This window comes from Olea europaea, chromosome 16 (assembly GCF_002742605.1).
Source record: "Olea europaea var. sylvestris chromosome 16, O_europaea_v1, whole genome shotgun sequence".
NCBI lineage: Eukaryota > Viridiplantae > Streptophyta > Magnoliopsida > Lamiales > Oleaceae > Olea > Olea europaea.
Genome location: NC_036252.1, coordinates 11,112,222 through 11,134,520, shown reverse-complemented (window position 1 = coordinate 11,134,520; position 22,299 = coordinate 11,112,222). Strand labels below are relative to the sequence as shown.

At 36.7% G+C, this 22,299-nt stretch overlaps 1 protein-coding gene across 1 annotated transcript; it reads right to left on the bottom strand.

Moving 5' to 3' along the window:
* Positions 1–16,865: 16,865 nt before the first annotated feature.
* On the bottom strand, positions 16,866–17,579 carry LOC111412622. Its single transcript, XM_023043555.1, has one exon. The coding sequence runs from the start codon at positions 17,577–17,579 to the stop codon at positions 16,866–16,868; it is 714 nt and encodes a 237-aa protein (XP_022899323.1).
* Positions 17,580–22,299: the final 4,720 nt, after the last annotated feature.

The following is a 22,299-nucleotide window of genomic DNA, read 5'->3' as shown; positions in this document are numbered from 1 at the left end:
TTTGCATCATCCAAGTGTAGCAACTTCATTGGATTCAGTCTTGAGGGGTCTATGCCTTCTTCCTTTTAATAAGAAAACGCCACGTGACCACTGCTTTCCTTGTAATCTTTACCAGAAAAAAAAACTTTCTCCAAGGCTTGATCGGGAGCTTAGCTAAATGTAATTCATCTTGAGATGGAGAATACATTAAAAGACCAAGACATACATGTCTTCCATTGCTCCGGTTCGAGGTCAGATGGTCACTTGAGTACTCTGCTTGACGAAGATCGTGTGAATTTATTATTATATTCCACTGTTCATGATCGTATCTCAAAAATGATGTCCAAACATTCGTATATATATTTTTCCACCAGCTTCCACCAACTTCGAAGCTTCAAATTGTTTCCTGGTTGTACGCACTACCAAAATCTGTATTATATCTTAATTAGAGTTGATTTCTGAGGTCAAATTTTGGCTGGTAAAAGAAATCTAAAAAGAAGATCACCGATTGATCAGAAAGGAATAAAAAAGAAGAAAAAAACTGCAAGAATGAAGTCATTAGTCGACCCCAAAAAGATTAATCAGAAAGGGATAAAAAAGAAGAAAAAACTACAAGAATGAAGTAATTAGTTGACCCCCAAAAGAAGGGAAGTCTTAACAATAAGGTTGTGAATCTGTTTAGAAAATAACATTAAAAATGAGATCGTAAATAATTTTTTTGGTGCATGACTAATAAAATTTTTAGGGGAGAATATCAATAAAATAAAATTGTAAATGAAAATTTCCGTTATCAAGGATTATGTAGAGAGAAAATTTTGGGTTGAGAAAAGAATTGGTATATTTTCTATCTATAAATTACAAATAAAATTTTGAAGGGTAAATTTTCGTAAATAATTATATTACTATGACAAGCAATTCGGTCCATCTAAGCTCAAACGAGATTTCAAATTTCAAAATTAGCACACTCAAATGTAGGAATATCAACGAGTCGAGTCGAGTCGAGCTGGCTCGCGAGTCAAAATTCAAGGCTCGAGCAAAATCAAACGGGCTATTTTCGAGCTCGAACCGAGCAAAAGCTAGGCAAAAATAAGGCTTGGCTCGGGCCTTAGCGAGCTGAGCCAGGCCAGCTCGATCTTTTCTCTCTCTCCTTTTTGTTTTTTTGGGGCACTGCTGCCTTTCTTAAGGCAACTGGCAAGAGCTACCTTTTTTTTTTCATTGTTTTTTTATTTATTTATTTTAATAAGGCCCGAGCTCGAGCCAGGGAGCCACACGGGTTGGCTCGGGCTTTTTCTGGTTTAGGCCGAAGAGCCTTATTGACATCCCTACTCAAACGAGCTAACATTTTGCGGAATATGTTAAAGAATAAATATCAGATCGCTTAAATATAAAAAGCATTAACCCACGTACAAGGATATGTATGTTTATTATTCAATATATTTCTTATGGGACAAAAAATTCTAAAATATTTAAGAAAATAACTTTAATAATTTATTTATTTATTTTCTGATGCCGTGGTCTGCATTAAGCATCTTGGCCTATCATTGATAATTTGGAAATGATTGGGCATATTTCAGAAGCTTTTAAGTTCAATTCTGTGCTTAATTTAATTAGATTATCCAAGAATTAGTGTCTTAAGTGGCAAACATGGCTTTCTAAGCACTAAAACTAAACCATACATAAAATATAAATTAATGATAAGCGTCTTCTTCAACAAAAATAATTACACTATTAAATGTTGAGTAAATTATTTTGTCTTTCTAGATATTAAAAAGCAACCTTTGTACTTTTAAAAGTAAGGATATGGCTACACGATTGTGAAACCTAATTGGTTTTTGATATTTGACTGGGTAGAATCATTTGTGTATACGTAATGAAAATTCGAGATTTTTTTTTTTTTTTTTGATATCCAGGTATCTCAGTTTACACTAGACTAAATTCTGGACTCCCAAGATCCTTGCCCCTAGAACCTTGAAGGGAGTAAATCGCGGGTTATGCCTCAACTGGATCACAGGTTTCCCCCACCGCTTGTACATTTCTGCGTATAAGAGATCCTCCTCCAAAGTGATTGCTCCATACCAAATAAATCTGGCCCCAGGTTCCCACCAAGATTTGAACCTCCACCCTGCCGCTGGAAGTAAGACAAATGTTGATTGATCCACCAGTTGAGCTGTGCCCCGGGAGGCGAAAATTCGAGATTTCTATTGCTAAGGAGTGTTTGGTACAAAAGAAAGTTGATTGAAGGATTATATCGTGTTCATGTCAAAATTTATCAATTAGTCGTAAACGACATGTTCGGTAAATTAAATGAAGCGATTAATAATGAATGCTATTAAGCCCTTATTCGGACTCCATTATTCCACGTTGTAATGAGATGAATAGTAGTTTTTTGAAAAATGTGTTATTAAAAAATAAGTTTTTAGATTTACGTGTAATGTTTTTATTGGAGAATGTGTGGTTGATAAAAAAAAAAGGGAAAAATGAATTTTCATTTAATGGGGGCCAAATGGGGCTAAAAAATTAAAATAAAAAAAAGAATTTTATTCACTATTGCATTGTCATATTATTACTAACATTTTTGGTAAATTTGATTGAGTAATATTGAACAATATTAAATAATAAATATATACTCATTTTCTTCATTATTGCATTTTTGTTGAGTACTACGATTGAGTTCAAAATTTCATTTCATTGTAAAATAAGTAGCTTATAATCATTGATTTCACATTTAAGTGATGTAAGATGTTATTCAATTCGCATCCTTCGTAAGATGGTGTCTCATTTGAAATTAATACACTGTTTGAGCTTTAGACTAATTAGATTATTCGTTTCAACTTGTTCGACTCTAAAATTATATTGAGTTTTGGAATTCTAAGTTAGAAAGCCAATTTTAAGGATCTATGCTAACTAAGAACTGATTCAATTGACAATTAAAACAATTTTTTCGTGCTTTGCTTTATAATAAGGTTTACATCATCAATTCCAAGCCAAATTTGTAATGTGGCATCAGAACATATGTGTCTTGAGAACATAGAATTTAGAATTCTATTCTCCATAATATAACTATTCAATACATTCCACTCTCTATATTTGTTAATCTTAATAAGAAATCTTTCTTAATGCTTTAGCATATCTTATGTTTTATTCGGCATCATCTATATGCATATATATCCAAGGAAAAAAGTTTAATTTTAGGCCCTGTTTGATAACCTTCTTTTTTCCATGGAAAATAGAGTTTTCCATTTCCATCCAAAATTGGGTATTTGATTGTAAACAAATTTCATGGAATTGGTTTTCCATTTCCAACCCCCCACGTGACCCTCTAGTCTTTTCTAACTTTTTAAGCAAAATCGGTTTTCGTGACAAAATGATTTCCAACTTTTTTTTTTTTTTTTTGTTGCAATCCACAATTTTAACAAATTTCATCAATTTAATTAACAATTTTCATGAAATACAAAGCAAAACGAATACCAAAAGATAAAAAATTTCAACATTTTTCAGTTGAAAAATTATACCAATCAAGCATATTTAATTTACAATTCACAGTAAAAAAAGTTCTAGGTAATTCAATTTCCTGGAATTCGTCTTTTTCCACCCAAATTCCATTCTTGCAATCAAACGAACCCTTAATAAATCAACTTTTCTTTTGTGAAAACTCTGTAGACGGTGTTGGAATAAGGATTGTTTGTTTGGATGTTTATAAATGGTCAAACGATTTTACATTTTCATATGTAGTAGAATCGATAAGTGGATAGTACTTATCGATTTCTATCTATTTAAAATTTAATATGTTAACAAACATTTCCCAAACAGGCAGTTTCAATTTGACTTTGAAGTATGTAATTAGTATATGTAGCTTCTCTAATATACTATGAAAGCTTCTTATTGTCAGCGTTGAACATGAAAGAAGATAAACGAACATTGAAAGTAAATGAAGCCTGATTATAGTTGATATTTGTTAAATTGTAGAGCCTAACTGTAGCTGTTGTGCTGGACCAAAATTTCATGTAGGATAGTTTAGAAATTCCTTTCCTTGTAAATTTCGGTTTGAAAATTTGTTATGTCCTCGTAAACTTTGGTTTTACCCTAATTTGTTTTATAAATAGATAGTAGTCATTATGCCTTTTTATTACTATCAAATAGGAGAAAGCAAAGAAGTTAGATGTGCAATGTTCTCTTGTAAACTTTACTTCTATAGTAGTGAACTATTGTAGCGGCAAAAAAAAAAAAAAAAAAGGAAAAAAAAAAGAATGTAGTTTAACATTGTTACTCTCCTATCTGAACCACTTCAAAAAGTCCACCACCATATCACGCGAGGTGTGGAACACTCATCCGAAATGGTTTCGAAATCACTTCACCAATGGTGACACCACCACATCATGCGAGGTGTGGAACACTCATCCGAAATGGTTCCGAAGTGATTTCACCAATGGTGACGATCTGCTACCACACCACGAGACATAGGCGATCCTGCAGGACTGAACGAAGCGCCCTCGCCCCTGAATCCGAGGCGAAATGCACGATCCGCCGTCAATTGCAGAATAAGATCTTTTCTGCCCTAAGTTTTAAAGTGATTTGACGTCTCCATGAGACTAGTTGATGTGACATATCAACTTTATATCAACTCAACTCGGGAGAAGTAATTACCCGCCCACTTTATAGACGCGGCTGATTGACGCATATGAGCAGACGCCTCATACCGCTCAGGTGTATACACGTGTCCCACATCCAACGGTTCTCCTCACCTATAAATACCCAAGGCTTGACAAGAGGAAAAGGTAATGAAACTCTTACTACTTAACACTCCATATCAAGCAAACATATGTATATATTCTTCTCCCCACTATTTTGCACAACCTTGGTACTGTTCCGATCACCTGAGCCTAACTTGACTATCGGAGTATATACGGTCGCCGCCACCTCCGCTAGTCCCGATCATGTGTATCTGACCGTGCGTTGATTGTGCGTAGGGAGGAATACATGGAGTGACTATCGGTTGGCCACGTGGAGGGTCCAATTTTTGAGGTCAACAGACTGGCGCCGCCTGTAAGAAACTTCCCGTTGAAAGTTCTGCATTCTCCACCGGAAAAATCACTAGAAAACTAGCGACTTACCCTGAAAATGGCATGTTCTTGAAAAAGAACAAAGTCAAGTTATAATCCAAGTTCTTATTACCCTTGAAAAAGGAGATAGAATGAGTTTCAGCCATGAAGACGACAATCCCATGAAAGAGGCCTCTGAGGAAGAGGTGCTCCATAACAATGTCACTCACCAGAGGCCCCATCATCGGTGTCGCCGAGGTGAAAGAACAGCCATGCTCACTGAAGGAATGGCTCAAATAGCTGCGGGCATGAGAGACATCGCAGCTCAGAATATGGTGATGCAAAAACTTCTCATGCAAGCTCGAGGTCACCAGGGCTCTCAAATGTCCCAAGGATCTTACCCAGTGCAGGAAACCCTTGTATCTCGTTCCTGAGGCCATATGGGCCAGCACAGAGAACGCCCCCTCAAAAGAGAAGTGGGCGCGAAAGCCACATCTTATGTGCGAGGGAGCTAGCCAGCAGAACCACAGCTAGGGGACAATTTTCCTCAAGAATATGAGGAACAATGGTCAGTAAGCGTCTTCCACCGAATAGGGCAAGACCCTAGCAATAGGGTCCGCTCAATGCGAAGATCAGTTCGGCAAGATCAGGAGCAAGAACAGGCACCTCCTCCTCCTAGAAATAGGAGGGATAGGAGGAACCTAGTCGATTGGGAGAGCCGAGGAGAAGTACATCCACCTCTCCAGGATATTCAAGAGGATGAAGGGTAAGATGGGCCTTGTCGATCTTATGAAATTGACGACGATGATGATAACCTCCCTTTCTCAAGGGAGATCCGAAGCTTCCCAATGCTAGCGAACTTCATGCCCCCTAAGATCCCCAAGTATGAAGGAAATGGGGACCCAGAGAAGCATCTCACCAAATACATGACGCAAATGAGCCTTAGAGGAGCCTCGCCAGCTTTGAAATGCAGAGCCTTCCACCTAATCCTGGGCGGAGCTGCTGAAGTGTAGTATAGCAGACTTCCTCCCCTGAGCATTAGGAGTTGGCCAGATTTGAAGAAAACATTCTTGTACCAATACCTCTCATGCAGAGAAGGAGAGGCCCTAGTGCAACGCCTGCAAGATATGAGGCAGGCCCCTGGAGAGACGCTGAAAAGCTATCTCGCCAGATTTACAGACGAAATCACATACTGCGAATAGGTCACTGACAGAGAAGCCCTTTCAGCTTTGAAAGGCGGCCTCAACATGAACACTTTGTTCTGGAGGGACGTGCGTAGTAAGAATCCTACCACCTATGACGAACTAGTGGAACTGATTAGAGTGAAAATCGTCAGTGAAGAAATGATTGATCACCGAAACCGTGCCGCACAGGGACTCCCTCCGACTCAGAGGCAGGTAGGTCAAGGACTTGCAGCGTACCTTGTCACTCAGCAATGGACTCAAGCAGGGCACACGATAGCTCCCACCTCCGGACAGGCACTGGCTTCCTCCACATTGAATGCAGTGTCGGTATTGGCATACGAGAATGCTCCTGGCGAAGTAGGACCATCTGGAAGAACTGATAGTAAGAAGAAGAAGCGATCAAACAGGCCCTTGGAAGGGGCAAGGTTTTTCACTTTCCACCAACTTTATGGGCATGACACTAACAAGTGTCGAGACGCTAATCGACGCCCGGATCGAAGCAACCCACATCCCTCCAAAAGGAGAGAATATCCCCGCAGATCTACCTCCCCGAATAGGGGAGAGAGAGGGCATCGAGAGCAATCACCCCAGAGAAGAGAATCAAAGGATCGAGGACAGTTCAGACAGAGAGATCAAGCCCCGTTTTCAGGGGGCCAAATCATCAAGGAAATCGACACAATCATGAGGGGACCTCACATCGACGACAACACCAGAAACGCCCAAAGGAATTACACTAGGGAAGCAAAGGACCCACCAATGATCACTTACATTGTCAACAAGTCTCAAGAGGCCAACAGGACGGCCCCAATTACCTTCTCCCAGGAAGATGCGCAAGGAATTCACCACCCCCATTGTGACACATTGGTTATAAGAGCCGTAGTGGCTAGAAACAGACTCAAACGCATGCTTGTCGACAATGGCAGTTCGGTGAACATACTGTTCGGCTCTACCTTTCAAAAAAATAAAAATTGAACATGGATTGATCTCCATGACCGACCCACTATTCGGATTTACTGGAGACAGCATCGTCCCACGAGGGCTGATCACTCTGCCCGTCGAGATGGGTTCAGCATCCTTAGTGGCCCAACACTTCACGAAATTCTTAGTGGTAGACCACAGATTCGCCTATCATGGAGTATTAGGCAGACCCGCTTTGAAAGATCTTTGGGCCGTCACATCCATCCACTACTTATGTATGAAATTTCCAACTGAACATGGGATTGCTACGGTCCAAGGCGACCAGATGGGCTCTAGGGCATGTTACTTGAACTCTCTGCAAAAGTCGGAGCCCCGAGCTGTTAACGTGATCATAACTGAAGTTGCTAATGAAGTCAGTACGGACGTGGAAATGCTCGATGCCCCTGAACAAGGACATAACTCCGAACAGGAGGAAGACGTCGACATGAAAGAGGCCCCTGAACAAGGACACCCTCTTGATGAGTTAGATCTCCGGATAATTGACTCTAAACCAAATGCAATCCCAATGGAAGAACTCGAAACTTTCTTCGCCAACTCAGAGGACCCTAGTCAGGTCTTGCGAATAGGGAAGACACTGTTCCCTGATGCAAAAGAAGAGATGATAAGCTTCCTGAAAAGGAATTTGGATGTCTTCGCTTGGAAGCATGAAGACATGGTGGGAATAGATCCAATGATCAGTTGTTACCATCTTAACATCAACTCCTCATGTGCCCCTCATCGGCAGAAAAGACGTGCCCTCAACCCAGAGAGGTACGAGGCACTCAAAGATGAAGTAGGCAAGCTTAGGTGCAGTGGTTTCATAAGGGAAGCCATCTACCCGAAGTGAATATCCAACCCGATCTTGGTAAAAAAGCTCAACGGGAAGTGGAGGGTGTGTGTAGACTTCATCAACTTGAATAAGGCGTGCCCTAAAGACAGCTTCCCACTGCCAAGGATAGACCAACTTATGGATTTCACCGTCGGACATGAACTATTGAGCTTCATGGATGCATATTTGGGGTATAATCAGATACCCATGTTCCGACCTGATGAGGAAGCTACATCATTCATTACAGACAGAGGACTCTACTGCTACAAAGTCATGCCCTTCGAATTGAAAAATGTCGGAGCCACATATCAGAGACTGGTCAACATGATGTTTGTCGAACTCATTGACAAAACCATAGAGGTCTACGTGGACGACATGCTAGTTAAAAGCCTCCAGGCAAACAAACACGTAAGTCACATTGACCAAACCTTTCAAATACTTAGAAAATATAAGATGAAGTTGAATCCCCTCAAGTGCAACTTTGGGGTGGCTTCGGTTCAGTTCTTGGGGTATATTGTTAACCAAAGAGGAATTGAAGCAAATCCAGTAAAGATAACGGCCTTGTTGGAAATGAAGTCACCTCAGAAATCGAAGGAGGTCGAAAGCCTCAATGGTCGGATAGCCGCACTCATTCGCTTCATTTCTAGGGCTACAGATTAGAGCTTACTCTTCTTCAATGTGCTTAAGCAAGGAAAAAAGTTCCAATGGACTTCTGAGTGCGAGGAAACATTCCAGGTGCTGAAAAAGCACATCGGAGAGGCGCCCCTTTTGTCAAAATCTCAACCAGGAGAGTCACTAATGCTGTATTTGGCGGTTTCGGATGTGGCGGTCAGCGCTATCCTAGTGAAAGAAGAAAATGAGCGCCAGTTGCCAATATACTACATCAGCAAAGTATTCCTCCCAGCTGAAACACACTACCCAAACATGGAGAAACTGGCACTTGCCCTCATTACAGCCTCAAGGAAACTGAGGCCATACGTCCAGGCCCACTCAATTAAAGTTCTCACCAACTTCCCATTGAAATAAGTGCTGTAGAGAACAGACGCATTAGGACGCTTGCTAAAAAGGGCGATCTATATCAGTGAGTTCGACCTACTGTTCCGACCTCGACATGCCATCAAGGGCCAGACCCTTGCAGATTTTGTGGTTGAGTTTGCCAAAATCCCGAAAATGGAGGCAACAATGGAACCAGCTGAGTTCCCAACATGAAAACTGTTCGTATATGGATTCTCGGGAGAGGCTGGCTCCGGGGTAAGAATTGTCTTGGAAAGCCCGGAGGGTCACAAGCTAAATTGCATAGTAAGGTTTAGCTTCAAAGCCTCGAACAACGCTGCTGAATATGAGGCCCTTCTGGCAGGTCTTAGACTTGCTAAAGAAATGCAGGTCAAAAAGCTACTGGCAAGCAGCGATTCTCAGCTGATAGTGAATCGGGTCAATGAAAGATTTGTGGCCAAAGACAGTAGCATGGTTGCATATTTGAAATTGGTTTTGGACCTAGTTCCTCAGTTTGAAAGGTTTGACTTGATTCAAGTCCCACGCCTCGAGAATACACATGCAGACACCCTTTCAAAATTAGTCAGCAGCAAGGATTTTGAGTTACTAAAGGTCGTCCCAATTGAACACTTATCAAAGCCCTCCATTTTCGGAGGTGACGAGGTACTATGGATAGAAGGCACCCCATTATGGATGTAGCCCATCATCGCCTATCTAAAGGATCAAACACTACCTACTTCTAGAGGCGAGACGAGGAAGTTAAGAAGAAGGGTTGCGCACTTCGTCCTGTAAGAGAATATGCTCTACAAAAGAGGCTTCGCCTCACCACTTCTCCGATGTGTGGGAGGCAAAGAATCCACATATATACTTAGGGAAATCCATGAGGAAATCTGCGGAAATCACTCCCGAGGAATGGCTTTGGCACACATCGCCAAGGCTACTTCTGGCCGACCCTGAAAAGGGATGCTTGCCAGTTTGTCCAGAAATGTGACAAGTGCTAGCGCTTCTCAAATATTCAAAGGCAACCTTCTCAGAACCTCTCTGTAGTGACCAGTCCCTGGCCATTTGTCAAGTGGGGCATCGACTTCATTGGTCCACTCCCAAAAGGAAGAGGAAGCGCTACTTTTGCCATTGTCGCCATTGACTACTTCACCAAGTGGGTCGAGACTGAACCTCTTGCCAAGATCACTGAGGCGAATACTACGAAATTCGTCTGGAGGAATATCATTTGTAGGTTCGGCATTTTCCACTCCTTAGTATCCGACAACGGGAGACAGTTCGACAACAAGAAAATGCGAGAATTGTGCAACGAACTGGGGATAAAAAAGGATTTCTCAACGTTTCATCACCTGCAAGCAAATAGACAAGTTGAGGCAGTAAACAAAACTATCAAACATACTCTAAAAATGAAGCTTAACACCTCAAAGAGGCTTGGGTCGATGAGCTTTTCCATGTCCTCTGGGCTATCAGAACCACAAGCCGAACTGTGACAGGGGAGACACCATTCTCAATGACCTACGGAGCTGAGGCCATGAATCCGAACGAGGTCGAGGTCCCATCGCACCATCGAATACACTTCAAAAAGATCGGTAACGACGAGGCCTGAGTAAACGAACTCTACCTCCTTGAAGAAAAGTGGGATACCTCCCAGGTGAATTTGGCAAAGTGTCATAGAAAGATGACCCGATATTATAACTCCAAGGTCAGAAACCGAGCTCTTCACTTGGGAGACCTCGTCCTTAGAAGGGTCTTCCAATCATCAAAGCCAACTGGGTCCGGAGTGTTTGGACCAAACTGGGAAGGTCCTTACCACATCCGCAGGGAATCCCGACCTAGCACTTTCGAAATTGAAGACATGACAGGGAAAGCACTACCTCATCAATGGAACATCGAACGCTTGAGGAAATACTATCAATGATGAGCTTTTGTTCCGATCCGATCTCAATGTTGTCTAATAAGTGTATGTCCTGATCCGATCTCGTTTGTAATTTCCCTAGCTTACTGTGCTGAAAATGCCTTAGTAAAGGGTAATGTAACTTCTCTAAGTAATGATACTTCAGTTCTTTGTCACATCGGTTAATAAATTGTTACCTAAGTCCTTCAACATGTTTACTTAAGTGATCCGATCTTTTGTCAATAACTGGTTATTGTTAAGAGGCACTAGATGATTACTTAAGTGGTCCGATCTCCTGATTATTGTTAAGAGGCACTTAATCTTAAGTGATTGTCTTTCATATATGTGTAAACAGATCAACATGATAAGAAAATAGAAGCAACAATACTTAGCAAAAATTTAATTTCATTCACTTGAAATTGAGTTACAAAAAAGGCCGAAGCCATTACAAGATTAGCCCTATTCTACAGGAGGCCCTTCCCCTCCAGCCTGTACCTCGCCTGCTTCGGGGGCCTCTGAAGCGTCCTCGGCAAGCCTATCAGGCTGGCCTCCAGTAGGTCCCCCGAACTCTACCTCTAAAGAGTTGATGTCCAAAGTAGGGTGGACCTCTTTCGACCGACCTAATAAACCTTGGGCACTCCAGGAGCCCAAAAATTTGTAATGTCATCGTACAGGGGATGCTCCTCGAAGTGGTCAATGAAATTTTGAACACCCACTTCCCCTGCCGACTTCAGTTCCTCCTTCAAGGAGGCGATTTCCTCAGATTGGGCCTCTGCCCTCTGCCTCAGCTCCATTTTTTCTTGCCTGACGCGGAGTCCCCTGTGGTTCCTCGCCTCAGTAGCTGCATTGACTGTCTCCCCACGCATCATCCAATTCGGCAGCACCTCGATCTCACAAAATTTTTTCCCTCACGCGGTGGTGAAGCTTTTGCGCATCTGCCTAGGATCAATGCTTCAGCGAACACAGAAAATCGACCCTCAAGTTCTCACAAATCACGGTCCCCAACCCAAGGTGTACATACTCGATCGGGAAGACAAGTCCACTCATGATATAAATATTCATACCTGGACTTGGGGGACCACTGTTACGCCCCTATCCGAACCACTTCGGAAAGTCCATTACCACACCATGCGAGGTGTGGAACACTCATCCGAAATGGTTCCGAAGTGACTTCACTAATGGTGATACCACCACATCATGCGAGGTATAGAACACTCATCCGAAGTGATTCCGAAGTGACTTCACGAATGGTGACGATCTGCTACCACACCACGAGGCATAGGCAATCCTACAGGACTGAACGAAGCGCCCTCACCTCTGAATCCGAGGCAAAATGCATGATCTGCCGCCAATTGCAGAATGAGATCTTTGTCAAGATCTTTTCTGCCCCAAGGTTTAAAGTGATTTGGCGTCTCCATAAAACTAGTTGATGTGACATATCAACTTTATGTCAACTCAATTCGGGAGAAGTAATTACTCGCCCACTCTATAGACGCGGCTGATTGACGCCTATGAGCAGACGCCTCATACCGCTCAGGTGTATACACATGTCCCACATCCAACGGTTCTCCTCACCTATAAATACCCAAGGCTTGACAAGAGGCAAAGGTAATGAAACTCTTACTACTTAGCACTCCATATCAAGCAAACATATATATATATTTTTCTCCCCACTATTTTGCACAACCTTGGTACTGTTCCGATCACCTGAGCCTAACTTGATCGTCGGAGTGTATACGGCTGCTGCCACCCCCGCTGTTCTTGACCGTGTGCATTTGATCGTGCGTTGATTGTGCGTAGGGAGGAATACGTGGAGTGGCTATCGGTTGGCCACGTGGAGGGTCCAATTTCCAAGGTCGACAAACATTAAGGCGAACTTCTATAAATCTTACGTGAATAGAATCAGGGTTTCTAATTCTGAACACCATTTGCACTGTTATAGTAGTTTGACACAAAATGAGTGAACTTCAAAAATAAATGAATATATATAATTAAACGAAGAGGAAAAGAGAGAGCATATGATATAAATTATCGTGTTCTAGCGTGATTAATTTACAGCAAAATCATCTTTGTATATTTATATCCACCCATTGGATTGTGTTACAAGTCTTGCCACAATTCTTCATCTTCATCATGCTTCTTCAATATGAAGTTGATTTAAATATGATTGTACAGTTAATCAGATTCAATAATATCACAAAGTAATTACAGGTGAACACGGTTCGGTTTGAATGGTCTGAAACAAATTAAACCAAATCGTTTAAAGATGTTTGAAATTTTTCCAAATCAAATCAAATCAAATCACTTTGATTTTTAAACCAATCCAATCATTTTTCTCAGTTTGGTTCAATTTAAAACCATGATTTAAAAAAGGAAAAATATATATCAAATAAGTTAAATCATCAATATTAGTATAAAATTTCACATTAAAACATAAATTGTATCATTAAAAAAATTACAAATGAAGTTATATAATTATAATCATTATAATGCAACAACACGATATAAATATTTTAAACTCTTAGTCGATACTAATGGTGTCCATCTGTCGTAGTACAGGATTTATTCTCTTCATAAATATGAATATAATATATGAATTCATTGATTATAGTCAAATGATATAATAACTAATTAAAGAAAATGAATAAAAAAAATTCAAATACAATAATATCTAGCTACTGTGACTTTTTGTGAATTATTCAATGCATCTACTTCATCCAAATATTGACGAATTATTTTAAAGGAGCCTGACAATTATTAGAACAAAACAACATAAACTACCAATAAAAACATCTAAAAAATTATCAAAAAATAAAATAATTTGGATAATCTAACTTGAATTTAGGCAAAATTTGAGAAAATCATTAATAGAAGGAAATGAAATGTGCAAGTTTGAATCAAAATCTAGATTTAATTGTCCGCTCAATTGTAATAGAGGATCAATGAATATAGTTTAGCATTAGTTTTTCAACACTTTACCTATGTTGAGGGTTTTCGTTCACAATTTTGATGACTGATGGGTAATTAGATATAATTTAATTAATTAATTGAAATGTAGGATTGTTGAATTGAGTTTAATTGAATTTAATTAATCAAAAAGGCTACAAAGAAGCGTATAAGATACATTATAGCTAATTCAATTCTTTTGAAGTTCAATACTCTTTTATTTGATGGGAATATGCTGAAACTTAAGACATCTAGTTAAAAGTCATTTCATATTCAAAGTTAACTCATCACATCGATGACCATCATTCCATGTCTTACAAACGCAATAAAAACCAACTCACAATAATTTAATGTATGTAGTGCGGATAATATAGACAATAACCTATACCAAATACTTCAACAATGTTATAAATAAAGTTAATGAAAACTTTATTCACTATTAATTAATTATATTAGTACTTAATCACAAATTAACATACCCAAAAAATCATTAATTGAAAATCCCTTCTCGTTTATTTTCTTTTTCAAATATTCAAATGTTTATTTATCATAATGATAAACAAAATGCAGAACAAGTAAAACAAGGAAAAAAAATTAGAGTGCACGCATAAACATGTAAACATCATGAATAAAGCAAATGTATGCACCTAACAACATACTCAATAAGGCAAACAAGTGCTCTTTCCATGAAGAGCAATGTGAGCAATACCGCAATTAATATTATCATTTTACCACCGCAATTAATATTATCATTTTGCCCAGAGAGTTCACTCTTTTTGACCCAAACCTTCTTAGAAGATGGCGTAATTTTAGTCAATTGAGTCATCAAATTAGACAAGTAACTCATTTGATAGTCAAGAATCTAACATAAGTAGTTACATCTTGATTATTGTTCCTAACCATAGATTTATGACATCTAGGTGTAATATGATTTTATTCACTACAATTGTGTCTAGTGTGAATGAATTTAGGAGCAATCATAAGTTTCAAATTTTGAATCTTAGGTTAAGGAAATCTATGTTGTACAAATGATTTCGATCCTCGCACACCTATATTCTTGGTCTTGTTCCTACTCAGGAACTCGCAACATTTAGGTCTTATATGTCATAACTTACCCCAATGGTGACGTGTGGGGATGAGTCTAGGAGTAACTCTAGGTTTCAATTTTTGTACGTTAGGCTTGATCGAGGCGGGTACAAACCTATTTTTAATAGAGGGAGCCGTATGAGAATATGTTTCACTATCACTAAATCTGCTCAAATCCAACCTGTTTTGTTCAAACTTATCATTTTATCAATTTTCTTAAATCTGCTAGAGAATGATTGAAGTTGGACATTTGATTTTTCAATATCATTTATAAGAGTTTTAACCTTAATTTCTAAGAACTCATTTTCAACCCTTAATTTATTCAATCTTTTGGTAGATTCCTCAAGTTTGACTACAAGGATATATTTTTTTAATTCAAGCTTATTCAACTTCTTAAAAACTAATATATTAACCTTATGTAATTTGAGACTCTCCTAATACAACTGATCATAAGCATCATGAATATCATATCATCATCAGATCCTACATCAGAATGTGATTGACTCATCTAGATAATTTTTTGGTCAAAGATTGCAATTAAACTTTGATAACACTTGAAAGTTTCAATTTATCGAATAATTTAGACCCAATGCACGGAACTAAATAATTAAAGGCAACAAGTCACTTATTAATTGGTATCCAAATGATTAAATTTAATCAATTCAACTCAACATAAATATGTCAATCAAGTAATCAATATAGTAAAGTAAATAATGAACACCAAAAATGATCACAAAGGAAAGTCCCCAATTGGATAAAAAACCTCCAGGTAAACTTGCCAGTAAAATTTACTAGAAAATTTAACTTACAATTAGTTTAGACACTATTAAACCTTAGCTTACTTTGGCCACCTAACTCGTAAATCACCGATAAACTCCTTTAGTTTTGCACTCCCACACTTCTTCAAACTTTGAGCTTTTTTATCTCCGCATGGATCCAAAAGAATGATCTCATTCTCGAGCGCCGAAATTCCAAGCGCCTCTTCACAAAACTCTAGTAATCTGAAGGCTAATTGACAAAGTTAGGATTTTGTTTTGGTGTTTTATCAAAGGATCTTTTATGTCTTGATCTATAGGTTGATGTAAGAGATATTGGAATATATTTTTAGCTTTCAAAGCACAAAATTTTGACCTACAACAATGCTCTACCAACTGGAACAATGTATGGGATCAAAAATATGAACCAAGATTTGGGGGGTTAAATCAACAGAATCAATGAAGGATGTTAAGATCTTCAAAGAATGATCTCTATGATCAAAATATTCTTCAATCACAACTTTGGGAGTCTCATATTGTGTATATTTATAATGGGTAGTATTTAGCATAAAAAGAAACTCAAACTTAGCTTGAAAATTGAATTTTACTGTTACTGTTCCTCATAAAATCATGCCGCTTGAATGCTGGCAAGTGGTAGCTGAGTAGCGGTCAGTATTTTCGTTATAACTTTTTCTCTCGATATTCGATATGGGATGATTCAAGTGCGTTAAAAAACTAACCCAAAAGTAATATTTTCAAATTCGAATGATTTCTATGTGAAAAAGGTGTTGCAAATTTTGATTGAGAATTTGGGACAAAACTTTGTGCAATACTTTGACACTCAATTTGACTTCTAATTGCATTCCATTGATCATATGTCATATTCTTGCACATTTTTGACTCCTCCAAAAATTATACTATCAACCTTTAACTATTTTGACTTTAATTGTAACTCCATTACTTTAATTTTGTCTAAAAAATAGCCAATTACAAATAGAGATCTAACACATTCTTTTGACAATTTCTCCAGCAAACTATTGGAGTTAGGTAGCATAATAACGAGACAAGATAGTACGAAGGTTAGCATCATAACAAGCCTCCAATAAACAGAATGACGAGTAAAGATAATAATAACTTTTAATCTAATATTGTTTAATTATTTATTTTGAGAAAGGAAAAAAAAGTGGGATTCAAAAGATCTAATCATTTTTCATAGGGAAAAACAGTGAGAATTTCATGTTCCCTCAGGATCCTTTGCTGCCGAGCAATGAAGGCCTCAACAGTGCGTCTAAATTCATCACTGCTCATTTCATCCTCAGCATAGGACGCATCCATCCGTTTCTTACTTTCCAAAACGAGTTTTCCGTTCTGATAGATCGGATTATGGCTATGATTTACACTTTTCCGGCATGTTCCTGTCGTTGATTGCTTCAATTCATGGCGGTGAGGCTCCTCTTGGTGCATCCTTTCCAGGTTCTCTGGGTGAAACTTTTGGATCTTCCTTTCCCTGGAAAGAGAGGTGACTTTTCTCCCTTCATGAGTGCTGCTGATTTGCTGTTTCTGCTGATTCTTTCTGCAATTTTTCATATATTCGTCGTAAAAATCAACCTTGTTACTGTTTTTGTCACCATCCTTGGGTGTAAACTGTCCAGATTGCATCAAAAGAACGACGAGTATCACATTCCCAAGGACGAAAACAAACCGGGGACTAATCAAGGTTACATAAAGACCCTGGAAAAACTCACTAGGAACCTTAAAAACAAAAGGCAACTGAGTGGAAAACCTGGTAAGAATGACAAAAAATATACCGAGTTCTATGAACCTTAACATGGCTGAGATCTTTTCAAGCCTGCGATATTTCCGAATCGCATTGGCCTTCTCAACTTTAATATTATTATGAAAACTGCATGAATCCATAACGCTTAATTGGATTTCTTTGAGTTTTTCTCTCTGAGTTTACTTGAAATTGGTGGGGTGGGTTTTCACTCAGAAGAGGATTTTTTTGGGGGTTAAAAGATTGGCTCTTGAACCCTCAGTTTGAACACTGAAAAGAGGCATATTACATGGATCATAATGTAAGAAAAGGAAATTTAGAGAGAGAGAGAGATTGAGAAATAGTATGGAATCCTTTGGAATGGAAATACCTTGTGGCTGTTACTGCATTTATAGAGTTACAAGAAATATAGACTCTTCATTCTTTATTCTTTTTTACTACTAAAGAGGAGTTGTGGTGATTTCAAAATCAGTGAAAGTTTGGAAAAGTGGGGTCTATCATACTATTTCCATCAGCAATGGATTCAATCAATGGATTCCCCTTGCCTCTTGGATTCGCTGGACAAGTGGAAGACATTGAAAGGGGCTTCACATTGCTTTCAAAGCTTTGAGGTTGCTTAGTAAAGCTTCGCCACTACCGTAACCTGTGGAAATAGCTTAATGGTAGAGCATAGCCTTGCAACGTTGAGGTGGAGTGTTCTTGAACTCCCTCCGTCGGCTCTTGGCTTCGTCATTTAGTGGCAACGAGTTTTGTACATAAGTCCCATTCGAGATAGGGGCGAGCAGCAAGCTAGCCCCCGTAGGGTTTCGAATCCATTTTAGTAATAAGAAGAAAGGGGCAAGCCAAAACCTTGGTATAACCACAAATCCAGTTTTGATTTTGATGCCACCAGCTGTTGATTAAACAGATGGACTTTCAATAAATTTTTAGTTTTTTTTTTATTTTCTTCAATTTAGTGCTATTGAAATCATTTTTCTAGACAATTTATTGTAGATGGTGTGATGGATTATTGTCCGCATTAATTATATCCGTAATAATAATTATGTACTGATAATGCTAGTGAAAATTACACGAACATACCTCTGAGATTAAAGATAATTTTAGAGGCATCATCTTCTTTTCAAGAATTTAAAAAATTTCCCTCTAAGCATATTTTTTTTTTTCATTTTGTCCTTCTCTGTTATGTAATTTTATATGTTTGGTAAAATCCCTTAAGCGTACTAGATCGTTGACAAATAATAGGTATAGTGAGTTAAAAATATCGTCCCACAAGTAATAAATTTCAATTCAAATTTGTTAGTTATATATAGAATTTGAATTATTTAAACCGAAGAGTTTTTGATGTTGACTTTATGCTAAATTTCTAAGAAAGTGGTAAAAATTATTTTTATATCAAATTATGGATGATCGTATTAGATTTAAAGTCCACCTATTGTTAACTATTTTAGTTCTTGTAAAAATCGTATTGATGTGTTCTTGACATTTGATAAAGTCAATGTATTTAACTTTTTTTTTTCAAGGTAAATTAACTATATTCCAATCACGATCCGAATTATTATAGTACATTAAATTTTAGATTTTCTATGTGATTATATACGCGATAAATATTATTCCTAATATCTATTTCACACGTATTAGTTTTACCATGTCCTAAAGTTATTGTGACTCTCCAAAAACTATAACAAGTAACTAATTATCTAATTTGTGGTCAATCAATTAAATAATGCAAAGGGAATGCAAAATCAGTCCAAAAAATAATATTTACTTAACTACTAGTTAGAATAAATAAACAATATGTTCATCTTTATCTAATACAAATAATCTACATAAGCATGTTTCTAATGATAAAATAATAAGAAGAATGGAAAACTATCACCCATAATTTATAAATACAAGAAAGAGATGTCACTCTCTAATTATTATTCTTGATTATCTACCAAAGGCTTTGATATTCAAATTCTTGATTATTCTTGATTCAATTAACGTGCTAGATTTGTCCACCTCCTCAACTTATGATGAATTTATCTCTCGTTTTTGCATGATTTAATGATATGGAAGTGATTTTAGAGGTAAGAGAGAAATTCCTCAATGGCTGCCTATATCTTGGATCATATAAGGTGAAATAAGATTTTAAAAAATCCAAGTTAGGTTCCAAAAGATTTGCAAACAAATAAGAAAAGTTGTATTCGCACGCACATGATTATGTATTGGTCTTAACTTTTTTTCTCAATATCTGATTGAGATGATTCAAAATGATTTGAAAAACTAACTCAAAGGGTTACAATTCTTTTTGAAATAGAATTTCTCCACTTCGAACATTTGCTACGCAAACAATGGGTTTCAATCTCCAACTAAAAATCTGGAACATATTTTGTATAGTTGGATTAAATAAATTTTTTTTAAACGATCATGGTTAGATAATCTACCTTTGATCTCAAGATTAGAATTTATGTATTAAAACTATAAGTTGCTACAAAATCATGATGCTAAAATTAATTTCTGCTTATCCAATACAGAATCAACGTATATATGTAAAAATTCATGTTAAGTATCACAAATTCATAAAGTGAATCAAATCATGATTCCAAATAGTCAAATTCATTCTCTCTCGTGAAATTCACACTCCCATTTTTTTATTTTTTATTTTTATTTTTAACTATTTAACAAGGTGTGATCTAAAGTTGAGTTTAAATATTAATCCTCACCCTTCTCTAGTTTGGTTAGATCTTACTAATTGCAGTTCAACACATCAACAAATAAAGATTCTCTTTATTTTTTATTGCTTTAACCTCCCAAAAATCAACTAAACCAATACCACCTTGTCAAATGTCTAATCTTCTTAAATAAGTGTTTGGGGTTTAATCAAGACACATGGTGCGTCTTCTGTTCAAGCACCTGCTCTTTCACTTTTTTCTTTTTGTTTTAATGAAAAGAGTAAAAAATACAAAAATTGGAGAAAATCTACTGAATCAACCAATATAAAATATTTAAAGAATTTTCAACTAGTTTTACTAAATTATTAAAAATATTTATTTATGTTGATTTGTTAATTATTTGTCAATCTATTTGTTAAAAAAAATCATATTTAATAATTGTATAATTTTTCTAACAATGTTTATAATATATATTTTTTAACTAAATTAATTTTTCATCTAAGCGAAAAGCATGATAAACTATATCTTAAAATAAGAAAATGTAATAATATATCAATTTTAAAATAGCATGGAAAGGTAAAATGGGATATATAATTACTTTTAGATTATAGGAGCAATCTGTTACAAAAAGTACGTTAATGAAGGTTTCTCGAATTTTTGAAAAGTGAAGAAATGTATCTGTAATTGTCATAAATTTTAGGGAGGTTTCTGTAATTTGATCGTAATACTATGTGGTCATAAGAAAGTGGGACCTACCATTTCTTATTTGTAGAGGCAAAAATCCCGGTTTTGATGTTGATATCACGAGCTTCTGGTTAAGGAACATCTCAACTTCAATTATTTGATCACTTTAGAGAATTTATTTTAGAATAACAAAACTTATACATAAGCAGTTACGTAAAAATTTACAAACAAATAAAGTGTCAAAAAGAGAATGAGAAAGTATTTTTCTTTTATTTGGTTGAAGAAATTTAGGGCTTGTTTGGGAGCGATTTTTTTATCCAAAAAATTGATTTTTTGACCGTTAGTTCACTATTCCAGTCGTCATATTTGAATTCTTCTCTCACAGATAGACCCCACTTTTCTCTTAACGGTCAAAAAATCAATTCTCAAAATCACTCCCAAACAGGCTCTTAGATCCAATCGTATTTCACCATATCGAGTATATGTAAACCAATTATGCACATGCAATACAATCATTAATTTACTGGCGGTGAAAACAAACGTCCTTAATTACACACTAACAAGTGGGGGAAAATGATTTTCTAGACAATATTATACAAAAAAATAATAATAATAATAATAAATAAATAAATAAATAAAGTAGGGTTCACCATTTCTTATGGGAGAGCCACACATCAAGTTTTGATGTTAATGGCACGTCAACTTCAATCATTTGATTAATTGATGAAATCAAATTAAATAGTCTCTATAAGAAAAAATACTTTTAACGAAGAAAATATTCCTTTAAAAGAAATAAGAGTACACAAGGTTAAGTGGGGGTAACATCAATTGATGATAAATTAAAGCAGATAAAATAATTAAGAGTATTGGATTGTCTTATGTGGCGAAAATAATTCTTGCAACTGAAGTTTTAATTTATCTGAAACTAGACGTATTTTATTTTTATATTTAGAGCATTCGGGAAAAATTAAAAGTGTGTTCGATTGATTTTATTTTTTTTTTTTTTGTAAAATATCATTTTTCATTCAATTTCCTATTTTTTGAAGTGTTTGATTAATATTTTTTTCCATGAAAAATATTTTTTTCGAAAGTTAATCACGTGATCATATTTTCCTAAAAAATAAGAGTACACAAGGTTAAGTGGGGGTAACATCAATTGATGATAAATTAAAGCAGATAAAATAATTAAGAGTATTGGATTGTCTTATGTGGCGAAAATAATTCTTGCAACTGAAGTTTTAATTTATCTGAAACTAGACGTATTTTATTTTTATATTTAGAGCATTCGGGAAAAATTAAAAGTGTGTTCGATTGATTTTATTTTTTTTTTTTTATGTAAAATATCATTTTTCATTCAATTTCCTATTTTTTGAAGTGTTTGATTAATATTTTTTTCCATGAAAAATATTTTTTTCGAAAGTTAATCACGTGATCATATTTTCCTAAAAAATAAGGAAAATATTTTCTTTAGGTAGGGGTATGTTTTTATAATACTATTCTAAAATGAAGTTAATAATACATAAAT

Excerpts from the sequence above, each read along its gene's own strand:
- LOC111412622 (XM_023043555.1), bottom strand. The coding sequence starts at position 17,579 with ATGGATTCATGCAGTTTTCATAATAATATTAAAGTTGAGAAGGCCAAT.